The sequence below is a fragment of the Atractosteus spatula genome, chromosome 3, assembly GCF_055471065.1.
Source record: "Atractosteus spatula isolate fAtrSpa1 chromosome 3, fAtrSpa1.hap1, whole genome shotgun sequence".
Taxonomy (NCBI): domain Eukaryota; kingdom Metazoa; phylum Chordata; class Actinopteri; order Semionotiformes; family Lepisosteidae; genus Atractosteus; species Atractosteus spatula.
In genome coordinates, this window is record NC_142708.1 from 1785802 (window position 1) to 1801105 (window position 15304).

General features: G+C 52.6%; 3 protein-coding genes across 14 annotated transcripts in view; 1 reads left to right on the top strand and 2 right to left on the bottom strand.

Moving 5' to 3' along the window:
- The window catches only part of rhobtb3 (Rho related BTB domain containing 3), a 35901-nt gene extending 30417 nt beyond the window's left edge, over positions 1-5484 (bottom strand). For 5 of the 10 annotated variants that reach the window (XM_088911887.1, XM_088911886.1, XM_088911889.1 and 2 more), the window contains exons 1-2: positions 2979-5483; positions 1079-1280 (exon numbers count right to left, since the gene is read on the bottom strand). In XM_088911887.1, coding sequence (XP_088768013.1) covers positions 1079-1280; positions 2979-2980 — 204 coding nt within the window. In that variant the 5' untranslated portion in view covers positions 2981-5483. Of the gene's footprint in view, positions 1-1078; positions 1281-2978 lie in introns of all 10 variants that reach the window. The other 5 variants (XM_088911894.1, XM_088911892.1, XM_088911893.1 and 2 more) reach the window with 2 other exon arrangements.
- Positions 5485-6667: 1183 nt separating this feature from the next.
- Positions 6668-10798, bottom strand: rfesd (Rieske (Fe-S) domain containing). 3 transcript variants are annotated; one of them, XM_088911898.1, is made up of 4 exons: positions 10589-10798; positions 8661-8855; positions 8019-8053; positions 6668-7778 (listed from the first exon to the last, which is right to left on the bottom strand). In XM_088911898.1, exons 2-4 carry the CDS (start codon positions 8779-8781, stop codon positions 7506-7508), a joined length of 429 nt encoding a protein of 142 aa, XP_088768024.1. In that variant the 5' UTR covers positions 8782-8855; positions 10589-10798; the 3' UTR covers positions 6668-7505. The 3 variants fall into 3 exon arrangements, with proteins under 3 accessions (XP_088768024.1, XP_088768022.1, XP_088768023.1); XM_088911896.1 differs by having other exon boundaries at positions 8628-8855; XM_088911897.1 differs by lacking the exon at positions 8019-8053 and having other exon boundaries at positions 8628-8855.
- A 1838-nt stretch (positions 10799-12636) lies between these two features.
- Positions 12637-14306, top strand: LOC148837263 (putative G protein-coupled receptor 150). The gene has a single exon (XM_088911477.1). The coding sequence runs from the start codon at positions 12779-12781 to the stop codon at positions 13994-13996; it is 1218 nt and encodes a 405-aa protein (XP_088767603.1). The 5' UTR covers positions 12637-12778; the 3' UTR covers positions 13997-14306.
- Positions 14307-15304: the final 998 nt, after the last annotated feature.

The following is a 15304-nucleotide window of genomic DNA, read 5'->3' on the forward strand; positions in this document are numbered from 1 at the left end:
CTGCTTCTCATATAATCCATTCACCTGGAAAGATAAGCCAGTGAGGTAATATCTGAATAACGTTTAACTTGACTCCTTTGTGAAAACACATGGCGCAGCTACAGCTAAAGCAGTTTCACTTGATTAACAGAACAGGTGCACTGTGCTGCACTTTCCTTATAAAGGTCATTTGTAATTAAAATACAAGGAGCACTTCTTAGACACTGTATACTGACACAGGAGTGTTGAGTGCTGAGCAGAGGAGGAAAGATTTAATTACTGAGATGGTTTATTGTATTACTGCGATCACAGCTGTGCTGATTAGACTCTTTTCATTGTGAGGTTTGCTGTCGGCAGCTGTGTGCCGTTTCTTCTGGGCTGGAGTGAGTGAATCCATATTGAGCATCATGGTGGGTTCACACACCTGGCAGGCTCACAAGCAGGAGGGCTTGCAGGGGAAGCAGGGGAACATACGGACCTCTGCCCCGCCGTCTGACATGGTCTGTTGATTTTCTTTACAGCAGGAGGACAAATCGTCTTAAATAACTGACTTCTAGAGAAAACGTCTCTTTCCACGTGACAGGGCTCAGAGCACCACATCAAACACAATGTAAAAGTGTGTCCAGATATGTTCAGAAATGTGCCACAATGTGGAAACCAGAAGGCAAAGGGTATCCTGCTCAGGACAGGGTCTTCTTTTTCAGTGGAGGTTTAAATGCATACAGCAATACCAGTGTGTTAGTATAGCATTACAATGTGCAGGTATATGATTAAATCTCAATATCCCATTAACTGACAAAAAAATCAGTTTTAAAAGTTTTAAAACAGCAGAAGTATTTAAAAAGATTTTGCACGTATTCACGTATAAACCGGGATGCATATTCCTAGAAATATTTAGTAAAAATATTGAATTTAAAATACAACATTCCCGAGGATCAATGTTAAGCTGTGTGCCGACTGCTCGGTCTTTGGTTTAGCAGCTTTGTTAGGAGGGCAGGCTGACAAAGCAGAGTCAGGAGAGGAGGCAGGAAAGCACGACAACATGCTGGCGGAATGCAGTGGGGACCCCTGATTTCTGCAGGCCTGCGCTCCCACTCACCCAGCTGGGGCAGTCGTGGATGACCACTCTGACACCGCCTGACACACAGGCCTGGTACTCGATGAACGCTGGGAATGCCGTGTGGGTGGCGGTGTCTCGCTGGCTGCGCACGCCAGCACTTCTCCCGAGGTAGGTCCAGATCAGACCCGACTGGGGCTCCACTCCTTCTCCCTCGCTGCCCAGAGCCACAATGTGGACCGACCTGCAGAGAACACAGAACACAGGGCCCAGTTAAGAACATGAAATAGGTTACCAGCAAGAGAGGCCTCCGGCCTGTTTACGGCCCAGTCTCTCAGCCTCCAGAACCGCAGGGAGGACAGAGACACTGAAGTCCATACGGCCCAGTCTCTCAGCCTCCAGAACCGCAGGGAGGACAGAGACACTGAAGTCTGTACGGCCCACTCTCTCAGCCTCCAGAACCACAGGGAGGACACAGACACTGAAGTCCGTACGGCCCAGTCTCTCAGCCTCCAGAACCACAGGGAGGACACAGACACTGGAGTCCATACGACCCACTCTCTCAGCCTCCAGAACCACAGGGAGGACACATACACTGAAGTCCATACGACCCACTCTCTCAGCCTCCAGAACCGCAGGGAGAACAGAGACACTGAAGTCCATACGACCCACTCTCTCAGCCTCCAGAACCGCAGGGAGAACAGAGACACTGAAGTCCATACGACCCAGTCTCAGACAGAAATACTGGACACATCAACAGACTGAGTCTCTACCGTCCAAAACCAGGGACACACTTTCACACAGAACAGTGGCTTCTTTTCATGATGATTATAGTGTGAGTAAAAGCATTTCATTGCTGAATTTTCCCAAGTAAGCCAATGGAGAATTAATCCATATTTAACTCAACTGACATTTGAACAGGGGACCTATTCATAGAGCAGGGAATGTACTACAGCAATCCAAGCAAGCAACACTCCAGCCTGGGAGACGAACTCTCGAGGACAGAGCCCGGAGTCCTTACCACTGCTCTATACGAGTTTCCCCCAGTGCCGTTGAGCCATGAGCGGATTTTACCATTAGAGAATCGCTGAGCTTTAAGAGGCTGGTTACGAGAAAGGCCAAAGTGTTCATGTTGACATATTATATCAACATATCTTCTACACCATGTGTGGAAAAAACGCAAGCAAAATCTTAGGACATATTGTTCAAAGCATAGAATTTAAATCAAGGGATGTGTTAAAAATGAACAATGCTCTGGTAAGGCTGTATTTAGAATATTACACAGCCATCAAGCAATGAGACAGACATAGTTGCTCTGGAGTCAGTCCAGATACAGTCCAGGGCTTGAGGGAACGACCTAAACTGAACCTGAACAGAGAAGACTGAGAGTACTGCAAACCTCAAAGTCACTGATCATTTAAAACCAATGAAACACGAACCACTGGGCACTAGTGGAAGAAGCGCAGTTAAAAATCGACAACAGGAAGCACTTCTTTACACAAAGGGTTGTGGGAGTGTGGAGCGAAGTGTCCTAGCCGCGTCGCTTCCCCCATCAACAGAAATCCCAAACACTTTAAACAAAAGAGCGAGAACCGTCCATCGCTGCTTTCGTCGACGCGCCTGCCGCCGGTGTGCGCGTCGCTCACGAAGTTTGTTTTCGCTCCGTGAAGCGCCCTGCGCTGCTCACTGAAGCCGCTGCACGCAGGACGTTTACCCTGTGGAAGGATTTCTCTCGCATTCCCGCTGACTTTGCTTAAAAACATTCACCCCGAAGAAGAAATACACTGCGTGTTACCACGCCGTCCCGTCTTTAAAAATAGGTGCGCACAGCAGATGTAATCGAAAGAGCAGACTAAGAAGGCGAGGATGTTTCCCCAGATATCGCAGGCACACCGCTCTGCCCGGGCACATCAGCAGCTGCCGAGGGAAACGGCAAACTCACATGGTCGCCTGTGAGGACAGCCCCGCGGCACACGGTCACAGCGCAGGGCGAAGGTCGTCACTGAGCCCGCTGGGGGAGCCGCTGCAGTCAAAGTCGGTGTCTCTCGCTACTCCATCATCCCGCCCGGTCATGAGGAGGTGCTCGTCCGGGGGGGCAGGACGGGAAATCTGCGCTCCCGGAAAGCGACTCGCCGGCGAATTAATGCCCAGTCCTCTGGGCTGCGGGCAGCACAGACACCAGCCAGGCGGCGAAACAGAAACTGTCCCTCACCCGCACGGCCCCGAGTCCAGCCAGCGGACCTCCTGACGTCAGTCAGGACCAGAAACACGAGGTCAGGAGTGAATTAATAGGCCGGGGCTGGCGATCGCGTCGCCTGGGTACACTGGCGGCGAAGAGACACGGATGCCGCGGTGCCACACGGCGCTCGACCGGGCTGCGTGTTACCATATCGACTCCTCTGAATACGCTATTGTGATCAGACAGGAAGGGAGGAGCCTCGCTCGCCCAGCGAGGGCTGCTCTCCTTGTCGGGGATTTAAGCGAAGGGGACGCAACTGAATAAGCGGTGGTCCGCGTTACTGTCTGGGGAAGTTCTCCCCCCGGTCCGGCAGACCGAAAGCGCGCTGGGCTGTAATGCGCCACAGCTGTCCACGGCCGGACACAGTCCGCTGCCCGTGTCCCCCCGGGGCTGGCCGCAGCCCGGGTGACTGGAGGTCATGGGCAAGGAAACAAACCGCCCACTCGCACCGAGCCGGGAGCGCAGATACAGACACGGGTGACCTCAGCGCCGCCAGACCCCACACCAGCGCCCACGAAACCCGCCGCTGTCTCTCATGAACATCTTCGTATGAGTGATCGAAGAGTTATTTTCATTTGTTTTCCTTTCTAGCTTTATTTTTCCCTGCGTTTCTGCGTTGGGATAGTTCTGAGCCAACAGCACATTTCCTAATCGTGTCAGTTTTATTGAAGGGAGGCATGTCTAAGTAATATAAGACGAAGGATTTCGTATTATATCTTGATTCTAAGCATTCGGGAATTACTAAAATCAAACTGTAAGACATGGCAAAGCGGAAAAAAGTCCCTCCATTTTAACTTCCTACAGGCCACCGCAGCTTAAATCAATCATCTTACTCCCAGATGCTAGAGGGTGCAATTAAAGAATTATACTTCTGTATAATTAGGGTAAAAACGAGTTTCCTCCCTATGCCGGGACTGTCCCAGAAATATGGAAGAAAGGCGGTTATTTGACTGTTGGGGTTTGTAATTGTTCCTACAGAATCTCGGGCTTGGAGTTGGGGGAGTCGTTCTGTCTCCCCGAGTTTTAACTGCGAGTTGAGAACGCGTGGAGCAGGACCAGGACACTCCTGTGACGTCACGGTGTCCTCCCTGCTGGGGTTTGGGGGAAGAGAGGGGCGCGCCGAGGCGGCTCGGCTGCTTTGGAGAGCAGATTCACCCCGTCAATCTGCTTTCACACTGCTTCGTCCAGCCGAGGGTCCCAGGGGAGCTGGAGCCTATCCCAGCATGCACAGGCACAAGGCAGGACACACCCTGGACAGGACTCCAGTGCATTGCACACGGGGGTTTCATTTGGGCTCCTGAGACAAACGGCAGAATTGTCCAGGTCTGGGAGGAACCTGGACTATTCTGTTTCTCACAGGGTCTCAGAGTGTGACAAACCCGCTGTTCCAACACAGTCTCAGTGTAGTTCTATATACAGCTTGACGACCTCTCTCCTTTTCAAAACAATTACATCTGGGGAAATTTGACAAACAGTGAAAAATAAATCCCAAAACACCAGTTTGACCATGATTCTTGGGTGAGCTTATTGGCCGACTAGAGCCAGAGTATTTACTTGCCTGTTCGTGACCCAGTGCCTTCCTGTCATTAATGCTGGTCCTCTTCCTGGACACAGTCATCAGGCCTGAACCCACTGGGACCCCAACATCGCAGTATCTGGAAATGGCTGAAGGAGACAGAGGGATTGCTCGACAGCTGCCTTCAAGACAAGGGTGAAGTTCCACCCTCTCATACGTTTGTACTTGTTAAAGGCAGCCGGCTCCTTCCCTTGGGCTACAGCAGTCTCAGTGCAATACCCTCCTTCACACTGGCGCAGTCTCTCTTAATGAGTATTTTTAATGTCTTTTGGTTAGTGCTAAATATTTAACAAAATCTAGCACAACATTACAGGTACTCTCAATTAATTATTCTTTAAAGCATTTGTTTAACCGAAAATGTGGATTTTTTTTCTTTTATGGACACTAAACTAATAATAAACTAATAAACTAAACAATATTTAACTCTTGAATTCACACTCAGAATTTTATGATAAAGCTTGTGAAAAGACCGATAGCGACACCTGGCGGTCAAAATCAAAACAACACACCGACGTTTACGCGCAGCGCTTTAGAGAAGCGCTTCTCAGCAGGTTTGTCTCCAGGCGTTTAAGTGAACGTCGTGACATGTTGGAAAACACCTGAAAACAATAAAATAAAGGCATGAATGTATATATTCAGCACACACTCACGAGACGGAGACCACTCTCTGAGACTCTGCAGGAGAGAGTGACTACTGTGGTGCCAGTTCAGGTTTTCAAGCCTGGCTTGTATTTGAAGGAGGGATGAAGGCTTCGGTCTGCCTTCCTCATACAACCTCTGTGAGGTCCTTCATGGTCACTGCAAGCAAGGCCAGTCCTGCTATCTGTGGGCTGCACCTGCAGCACGAGCAGACGGGGCGGAGATGGGGGAAGAGGTTTAATTTAATTTGAGGTTTGTCAGTGATCAGTGCTCAAAGCCCCACTGCCCAGAACCTCAGGGAGCTGCAGGGACTGTGAGCAGCGATCGGGGTAGAGCAGGCCATGTGACCAGTCACAGCTGGCAAAACTATCCTGTCGTTGTCCAAGTGTGCAAAACACAGAGTTCAACATGTGAAAGACATCTGGAAATGACTTGGTTTTTAACTCAAAAAGTCTAATATTAACATTGCTCACACTTATACAGCTCTTTTCTGGACACTCCACTCAAAGCTCTTCACAGGTAATGGGGATCCCCTTCACCCCCACCAGTGTGCAGCCCCACCTGGATGATGCGATGGGAGCCAGTCTGCACCTGTACACTCCCCACACACCAGCTCTCAGTGGGGAGGAGAGCAGAGTGATGAAGCCAGTTCAGAGAGGGGGATTAGTAGGAGGCCATGATGGGTAAAGGCCAGGGGGAAATTTGGCCAGGACACCGGGGTAAACTCCTGTTCTTTTTGAGAAACACCCTGGGATTTTAAATGACCACAGAGAGTCAGGACCTCGGTTTTATGTCTCATCCGATGGACGGCACCTTTTTACAGTATAGTGTCCCCGTCACTATAGTGGGGCATTAGGACCCACACAGACTCCAGGGTGAGTGCCCCCTACTGGCCCCACTAACACCTCTTCCAGCAGCAGCCTCAGCTTTCCCAGGAGTCTCCCATCCAGGTACTGACCAGGCTCCCAGCTGCTGAGCTCCAGTGGGCTGCCAGTGGTGAGTTGCAGGGTGATATAGCTGCTGGCAAACACCACAATTAACAGCATACTTCAGGTCTGCCTTAAACTTCAAGGGCTCAGTGCTGCAGAGCAGGTTCCCTTACACCAACACCTGCTTATACTTTGAGAAAGATAGGAAATTCAGTCTTTAAAGAAAACAACTCTTTCAAACAAGTAACGGGAAGATGGGGAGAAAGGACTTTATTCTACAGAACTTTCACTGAATCTGTCCCAACAGTCCCTGCGAGAGCCTGGATTGGTAACCTGGAGACACACGACAATAACAGACTGAGTGGGATAGCGCAGGAAGCCAGCAAACTTACTGGAGCACAACTAGAGCGTCCAGATATCGACACAGACGAGGCCTGCGGAAGGCCGACATGGCCACTGACTGTCATGACCACCGGTTTAGACGCCTAGATTCAAAAGCAACAGCACTAAGTCATCCTTTATTCCCCCAGCTACTTACCCCTTGGAGAACTGGCTGTATACTTTACTTTATTTCTATACAGGTATGTCTCTTGTTAATGGGTTGGTGTTGCCTTAAAGCTGTAGTGTACTGTGTTAGGTCTTTACCTGCCTGCAAAGCAAATTTCCCATCTGGGACAATAAAGGAAGGAAGTGAAGGAAAACCTGAGGAATCCATGGGCTCCGGACCCAGGGCCAATCTAGAGCAGCTTCTCCTGTGACCACTCGAGCAACAGGGCTACTTCACGGGCAAGACCACAGCGGGAACAGAACAGACGCAGTCAGGCTGGCAGTAAAAGACACATCAGGAGCATGGAGGTTAAAAGAGCCAAACGGCTGTATTCTGCAAGACAGTCTCCTGGGAGGTCCAGACTGAGGTACTCTCCATCCTGAGAGGACCGACACGGTGAACTTGCACGCACACGAATGGAGTTAAAAACAAAGCACTTGGAGGAACGAAGGCGAAAGGCACTTCATACAGCTTGTACCCGGCGTTCGGTCTCTGCTACTGTATCGTTCCTCAGAAGAGCACTCTTGTTCCGTCTCTGGTTAGTTCTTCTTTGCGTTTCTCATCACCCGCTGGTATTCCTCCGACTGGTAGTAGTCGGACTCCCTCCTCAGGCTGAGGTCTGACAGAGTGACGAACAGGTCTCCGCTCTCCTCGTGCACCGTGTGGGTCCTCTGCTTCGGGCCCTTGGATCCCCAGCTGGCCCTGCGCTGGGGGTCCCGGGGGTCCACGGCCTGGTACAGCCCCTCGCCCTCGGCCAGCGTGATCCTGTACTTGTGCCAGGGGCACACGATGCACTGCCTGCCCTCCACGTCCTACAAGACACCGGACACGGAGGATCTCAACCACAGGAGACACGTCTCGACTCTCCTGCGAGTGCCGCTCTGTGGGATCACCAAGGGCCTGTTGTAAGAGACTCTGGCTGAAGCGAAACAGCGAGTATCAAATGAGCTTGAACTGTTTACTGGAGTAGAGAGAGTGCATATCTGGTTCATAGATGATTTAATTATTATTAAAAGTTAAATAAAGTTATTATTATTTTAACAGATACTTGCCTCGATGTCCCCGAGATGTAAGGGACCTCCTGCATCTGTAACAAGAAGGACGGTTAGCAGGTAACACTGTAACCCTGCTGACGTCCGACCGAAGTGTACTGGCTACTGCCGTTTCAATGCACATCAGCACTGTTCAACAAGTGTCGGATAATAGGGGTGGAGACAGAGAAGGCTGTTTACTAATGCTCTCATTCTGTCCCCTACAATAACAGGACAAACATTTTCAAGACCTCTTGCAGAGGAAGCCTGGAGGGAGCACACACCGTGGCGCGAGCTCTTAGCCCTAAAGTGTTCAAATACAGTTCTGAAAGGGCAGCGCATAGTTTTTATTCTCGTGTTACACAGCTACACCAATCACGGAGAGACACTTTGATCTAAGGGTCCCCAGATCCAGTGTTTGTGGGGTGCCAGTTCGAACAGTTCAACTAGGGTAAAAACAATAACATTTGCACCTTATCTCGGCCAAGTCTCACGTCATCCAGGCTGACCGAGAGGTGGGCGGCATGCCAGATTTCAGCCCTAGCGGACGAGAGCTCGGGATTTGGGGGGAGAGCGAGGAGTTACCCCAACGAAGGACAGGAGACGAAGGGGTCCTCCTGACATACTCACGGTAGCACAGCCTGTCCATGGCGTAGAACACACCTGCGTGGTGGATAACCACCACTTCCCTGCCGTGCACGACAGCCAGCACCCTCCCAGACCGGACGACGTCCTCTTTCTTCCCCACAAACGCTGAGAGGACCCCTCTGTCCGCGGAGGACATGCTGAGCTCCGGCAGCTAGCAGTGCGCTGGCAGGACCGCAGGTGCCCGCTAGGTCTGCCAACGCCGTGAAACTCCTGACCCGAAGCAGAGAGATGGGCAACAGGTATAAAACACAACACAACGCTGAATAAATCGCATAAGAAAAGAAAGGCGATGAACCCCATCACAGGGAACACACCAGAGACACCCAGCACAAGCAGCCTCGCTGCTGGAGCCGATACCCCGGCTTCTGGCAGGGAACAGCTGGATGAGATCCTGGGACCACTTGATGATCAACTGAAGGGGCTAAATGGGCCAAATAGCTTCCTTTCATGTGAGAACTAACTTATGTTCCTATAACGACATAAGAATGGCAGTCCACCGCACTGACCTCTATATGTGAACAGTTATTAAACGGCTCAAGATGACAGATTTTGGCTGACAGAAACAGATCGGGGCTGACAGAAACAGGGCTATGGCTCAATATCGAACCTGCGAAGGAAAGGCCCACCGGTTGTGCAGGAAGTGGGGAAGGCAGGAAAGCTGTGAGTAACGGCCCCTCCACTGGAGACCGGGGCAAGTGTGCAAGCTCAGGAAGAGAGTACGCGGAGGGAGACCCGCTTCCCTGAAGACCGAGTTCTCCCTGAGGATCTGTACTCCCCCTGCGAAATGCCCACATGCCGTTCTGTCCGGGACGCCTGATTCTTCTCATCCTGGGCAATGGTTGACGTGTCACAAAAAGAAGACAACAGACGCACGCCATGACTGCTTCCTATCGGTTCCCCTCTCTCGTGTAAAGAAAGTTCAGCGCTCGTTCACCGGGGGGCGGTGATGCTGTACACCACTCGTGAAACACACAGAGAAACTGATATAAACACGTGCGGAGAACTGGCACCGTTCATCTGTGTCGCAAGGAGCCAAGACACCAAGATCCATGCAGGAGCTGCTGCTATTATTAACAGCTGGTGCTCCTTTTAATAAGAAAATAATAAACTACAAAGCTTTGTTGAGCACGTGCACATTACAGATTAGGGGTACAGATTCCCACAGAGACTGTACTGGAGGGGTACAGATTCCCAGAGAGACTGTTCTGGAGGGGTACAGATTAGGGGTACAGATTCCCACAGAGACTGTACTGGAGGGGTACAGATTCCAGGAGAGACTGTACTGGAGGGGTACAGATTAGGGGTACAGATTCCAGGAGAGACTGTACTGGAGGGGTACAGATTAGGGGTACAGATTCCCAGAGAGACTGTACTGGAGGGGTACAGATTAGGGGTACAGATTCCAGGAGAGACTGTACTGGAGGGGTACGGATTCCCACAGAGACTGTACTGGAGGGGTACAGATTCCAGGAGAGACTGTACTGGAGGGGTACAGATTAGGGGTACAGATTCCCACAGAGACTGTACTGGAGGGGTACAGATTAGGGGTACAGATTCCAGGAGAGACTGTACTGGAGGGGTACAGATTAGGGGTACAGATTCCCAGAGAGACTGTACTGGAGGGGTACAGATTAGGGGTACAGATTCCAGGAGAGACTGTACTGGAGGGGTACAGATTCCCACAGAGACTGTACTGGAGGGGTACAGATTCCCAGAGAGACTGTACTGGAGGGGTACAGATTAGGGGTACAAATTCCCACAGAGACTGTACTGGAGGGGTACAGATTCCAGGAGAGACTGTACTGGAGGGGTACAGATTCCGGGGGGACCGAACTGGACCCAACACCAGCTGTGTGTACGTTCACCTTTATTTTGATGTCCGACATACACCAGACATTAAAATAAAAGCCGGCGGGTCAGAGAAACACCCAGACGGCACTCACCGGTCTGCCGTCCTGTCAGACGTTTCTCATCCTGGTGACACCGCAGACCCCAGCAGCACAGTTCAGAAACAGAAATACTATTTCTTCCTTTTAGTCTCTTCACCGCCCCAGAAATGTACCATGTAACGTTTGTAGCAATGAATATACTGTATATCTATTCCCCCGAAACAATTCTCCGCGTTTTCCTGGCCGGACTGAAATCGGGGGAGCACCGCAGTCCGCGAGACGCCACGACCTGAACACGTGACAGGGGAGTGACGTCAGGGGTACCCTCACGTGGTACTGAAGCAGGAGAGCAGGTTTTCACAATTAACAAAAAACTCTTATTTCTTGCAGCTGTTGTAGCGAAACAGATATTGTTTTTTTTCCTGAGAATTGTATTTTACACTAGACTGTCTGAATTGCACTTAATTGGAGTTGCACATCAAATGAAACAGCGGGATCCGTTTGTTCAGCGCGGATAAATTCACCAAAATACCCGTTTTAATATTGTTGGCTAAAGTCGAACTCGAAAAAAATTGTCCAAAATCAGATGACTTAAATTAAATTACTTAGATCAACACAAAATTAATGTATTTTTCGCCTAAATACTTGTACACGTATTAAGCTGTAATCATGGCGCGCTTATAGTGTATACAGAAATGGGTATGACATATTTCAATGAAACAAGAATTAAATTCTCCCTTATATATTTATATCATTTTAATTCACAGCTCGTGAGGCGCGTCGGTTAAACGATGCGCTAGCTACAGGAGCCGGCGAGAAGTCCGTGTTTTGTAAGGTGTGTTTTACACCGCTAGATGGCGTGCGCGGCTCCTCCAAGCAACGGCATTAACCCTCGCATCAGGTGAAGGCCGGTTCCATGCTGAAAGGAAAAACATGAACTCCTAACTCTTGAGCTGCTGTACTGCTGTTCCGAAACAGCGCCGAAGTTTCGAAACGTGGCTAAAAGTTCGTCCATTCCTCCCGTTTCTAACGGATTCATCCGATTCAGGGTGGCGGCGGAGCGATGAGCGCCAGGCAGGGCACACGAGACCGCTGCACACTCACACACACTCATACACACTCACACACACACACACACACCAGGGCCCGTTTCCCAGGAGCGTATTAACCTGCGGGCGTGTCTCTGCAGTGGGACACTGACACCCCACACGAACACGGGGATCCGCTCCTCTCTAATATAACCGGAGGATCACAATGGTGATGACTGGAGCAGTGGCAGAAGAGGCAGAAACGTAGTACCAGCAGTAGCAGCACTAGTAGTAGCGGCTGTAGTAGTTAAGAGGTAGTAGCAGGAGTAGGAGCACTAGTAGCGGCTGTAGTAGTTGCAGCTGTAGTAGCTGAAGAGGTAGTAGTACGGCAGAAGTAGGACTAGCAGCACTAGTAGTAGCGGCTATAGTAGTTGCACCAGCAGTGTTAGTTAAGAGGTAGTAGTACAATAGTAACAGGAGTAGCAGGACTAGTAATAGTTGTACCAGCAGTAGCAGTAGAGGCTGTACTGGTACCACCAGCCGTAGTTGCAGCAGCAGCAGGAGTAGCAGTAGCGGTATTTACAATCAGATCGCGATCATATGATCCCTGTACCCGCGGGACAGATGTGGACCTCCCGCTCTTCCCCGTCCTCTTCCCCTGTGATCCCGCTGTTGATTCCTACCGTTTGTCAATCTGATGACGCGCTCGCTCATTTTCTGTTGCATTCACAGATGGTGATTGATTGATTTGCACTGATTTTAATACTTCGGGATGTAAGAATGACACATGACACGTGTAACAGGCACGCCGGTCTTGCGTGCTCTCCCAGTCCGGCGCCTCTAGCGCTGCCGTGTGTTCCTGCCCGCTCTGCTCCAGGAGGGCTCCGGCCTCGGCAAGAGCGCAAACTCGTGTCCCGAGACCCCCGCCTTGCTGCCGAGCCCACCCGCCCCTGCCTGCGAGTCTCTCGTCAGATGACGCGGGCTGGTCTATATAAGCTGCGGCTGCCGCTCTGAAGTCTATAACGCCTTGCCTGGCAAGCGCTCGCCGGTCCTAGTCTCTGAGCTATGGAGGCACTCGCGGGCGCTGGGCTGGCGACCGGGGCTTGGTGCTTGACGGCTCGTTAGTCCTCCCGTTGCATGCAGCCGGTCCTTGCGCCTGCACTTCGTCTTCAGCTTGAGAAGTCGACAGGATCGCTCAGGGCTGTGGCGCGCAGAGATGGACGGCGCGCCCGGCTTCGCTGGCGAACCGCGCACGAATTCGTCCGAGCTGGACCGCTGGAGTCTCCCTCTGGCCGACCGCGGGGGCAACTCCTCCTCCCCCCGGGGCCCGTTCTACAACCGGCAGGTCCGAATCGTGTCGATGTCCGTCATTTTCGCCGTGGCGTTCCTGGGCAACTCCATCGTGCTCCACAAGATCTGCTGCGGCCGGAGCAAGCGGCGGAAAATAGACGCCCTCATCACCAACCTGGCCGTGGCCGACCTCTGCGTCTCCGTGCTCACCCTGCTGTCACAGATCGTCTGGGAGGTGCTGGAGGACAGGTGGGTGGCCGGGGACCTGGCCTGCCGGCTGTTTAAGGTGCTGCAGGTGTTCGGGCTGATCGCCTCGTCCAACATCATCGCCATCATCGCGCTGGAGAGGCACCACGTCATAGTGCGCCCCCTGGCGTCGCCCCTGCCGACCAAGCTCCTGGCGACCGTGGGCTGGCTGGCGGCGCTGGTCCTGGCGCTGCCCCAGGCTTTCGTCTTCAAGGTGCAGCCGGACAGAAGCCCCCACACCAAGTGCCTCAACACGTTCTCCGACCTGCCCCGCTGGCACTTCCAGGCGTACATCGTGTACGGCTCGGTCACCGTGTTCTTCGCCCCGTTCTGCATCCTCTGCGTGGCGTACGCCCGCATCCTGTGGACTGTGTGGAGCAGGGACAAGCGGGCCAGCGGCACGGCCCAGGGGCTCCTGAGCCGCAAGCCCCGGCACCAGAAACGACCGCTGCGGGTGACGGCCGCCAACAGCGCGATTCCCCGCGCCAAAATCAAGACCCTCAAGATGACGCTGGTGATCATCATCCTCTTCATCGTGTGCGGGCTGCCCTATTTCGTCGTGGAGATGAAAAGCGCCTTCGGCGCCACCACGGACCTGGACGAGGAAGTCATCGCCGTCTTGGGCATCTTCGTGGTGACCAACAGCGCGGTGAACCCCTACGTGTACCTCTTCTTCAAGACCAACAACGTGTACCTGAGGAAGATGGAGAAGAAGATGTGCTTCTCCTGCCTGCAGGACTACAAGGAGAGCACCCTGCACCGGGAGCTGCTGGTGTACCACGGCAGGAAGACGGAGCCGTCCACCCACGCCAGCTTGGACACGGACCCCACGGCGGCGCAGTCCGTCAGCCTGCTGAAGCCGGCCGCCTCCCTGGGCGAGATCACCTCGGCCCTGTGAGGCCTCGGCGCGGTACAGCTGGCGGCTCGTTTCCAGGAAGGGCAGGCATGAACAAACACGACAGAGCGCCGTGTCGTCGCCGTGGGGCTCCTGCATTCTCCCCCATTTTGATGTGACTCATCTCTTCTCACCCCCAACCCCCCGCTGCTCTGTGTGTATCAGGAGAGGCTGGGTTTTCACCGTCTGACCTGTCGAACATGACGGAAGTGTGTGGGAAAGGTTTGTGTTTGCCGTGTCGACGCTTTTTCTAGATGAACCAGACCGCGCGGTTTTAATTAATTAATTAAAAGCGACTTGAGTTGTAAAAAGAGGGACTGGCTTTGTGTGTGATTTGTATTGAACAGCGTTTACAGGGACGCGGGCGCTTGACAATTTCGCATCCAACGGGTCTAGCTCAACACGAGCGATGTGTCACATCCACACAGGTCCGCTTTTCAAATGGATATAAGTCGTCCAAATGTCTGAACCCCCCCGCGCCTCTGTGGCACGGACAGGAGCGCGCCAGGAGCGCGTTTCCCGTGCGCAGGAATCCGAGGAGGAAGCGGCCGTGTTGCTGAGACACAGGAGAGCGGCGTCCAGCACGACCGCGGGGCACTTCAACCCGAGCAGAAGCGACACACAGAACCTAGACGTCTCACGGCGCGTCCGAGCCTGTGCCTTAAAGGAGCGGACATGCTCTTTTAACAGTGTTTCATACCGCCTCAGGGTCGCAGGGGAGTCGCAACGGGCGCAAGGTAGGGCACACCCCGGGGGCACACCCCGGACAGCCAGGTGGGCACTCGCTCACGCCTGGGTCAGCTTTCTCCGGAGCCAGTTCACCTACTAGCATGGCTTTGGACTGTGGGAGGAAGCCGGAGCACACGGAGGGAACCCACGTGAACCCGGGGAGAACATGCAGACTCCATGCAGACAGCACCCCGGGGCCCTGCGATGCTGACCACTGCCCCATGCTGCTGCCCTTTCACGAGTCTCGCTAATCCAAAATGTATAGCGCGTGGTTTGAATATACTTCCCTAAGGGTGAAGAGGTCAAACGCACGAAACGATGTTTTTCACGCTGTCATCACCAGCGCGGGGTGACAGGCGCGGTCGCAAGGGGGGTATTCCTTCTCTCATGACCCCCAGTCCAGTGGGGACACCTCCTCTGCGCACAGAGCCCAGGAGCTGGGCGCTTCACGGCCCTAAACACACACACGCACTCCTTTATTAGATCAGGGACCCTAAGGACATTAACCCTATAGGGGACAGATGAACCTTAAGGGTGATCAGCAGTTAACAGACTTAAAACATTTCGAAAGAGCTGATGAGC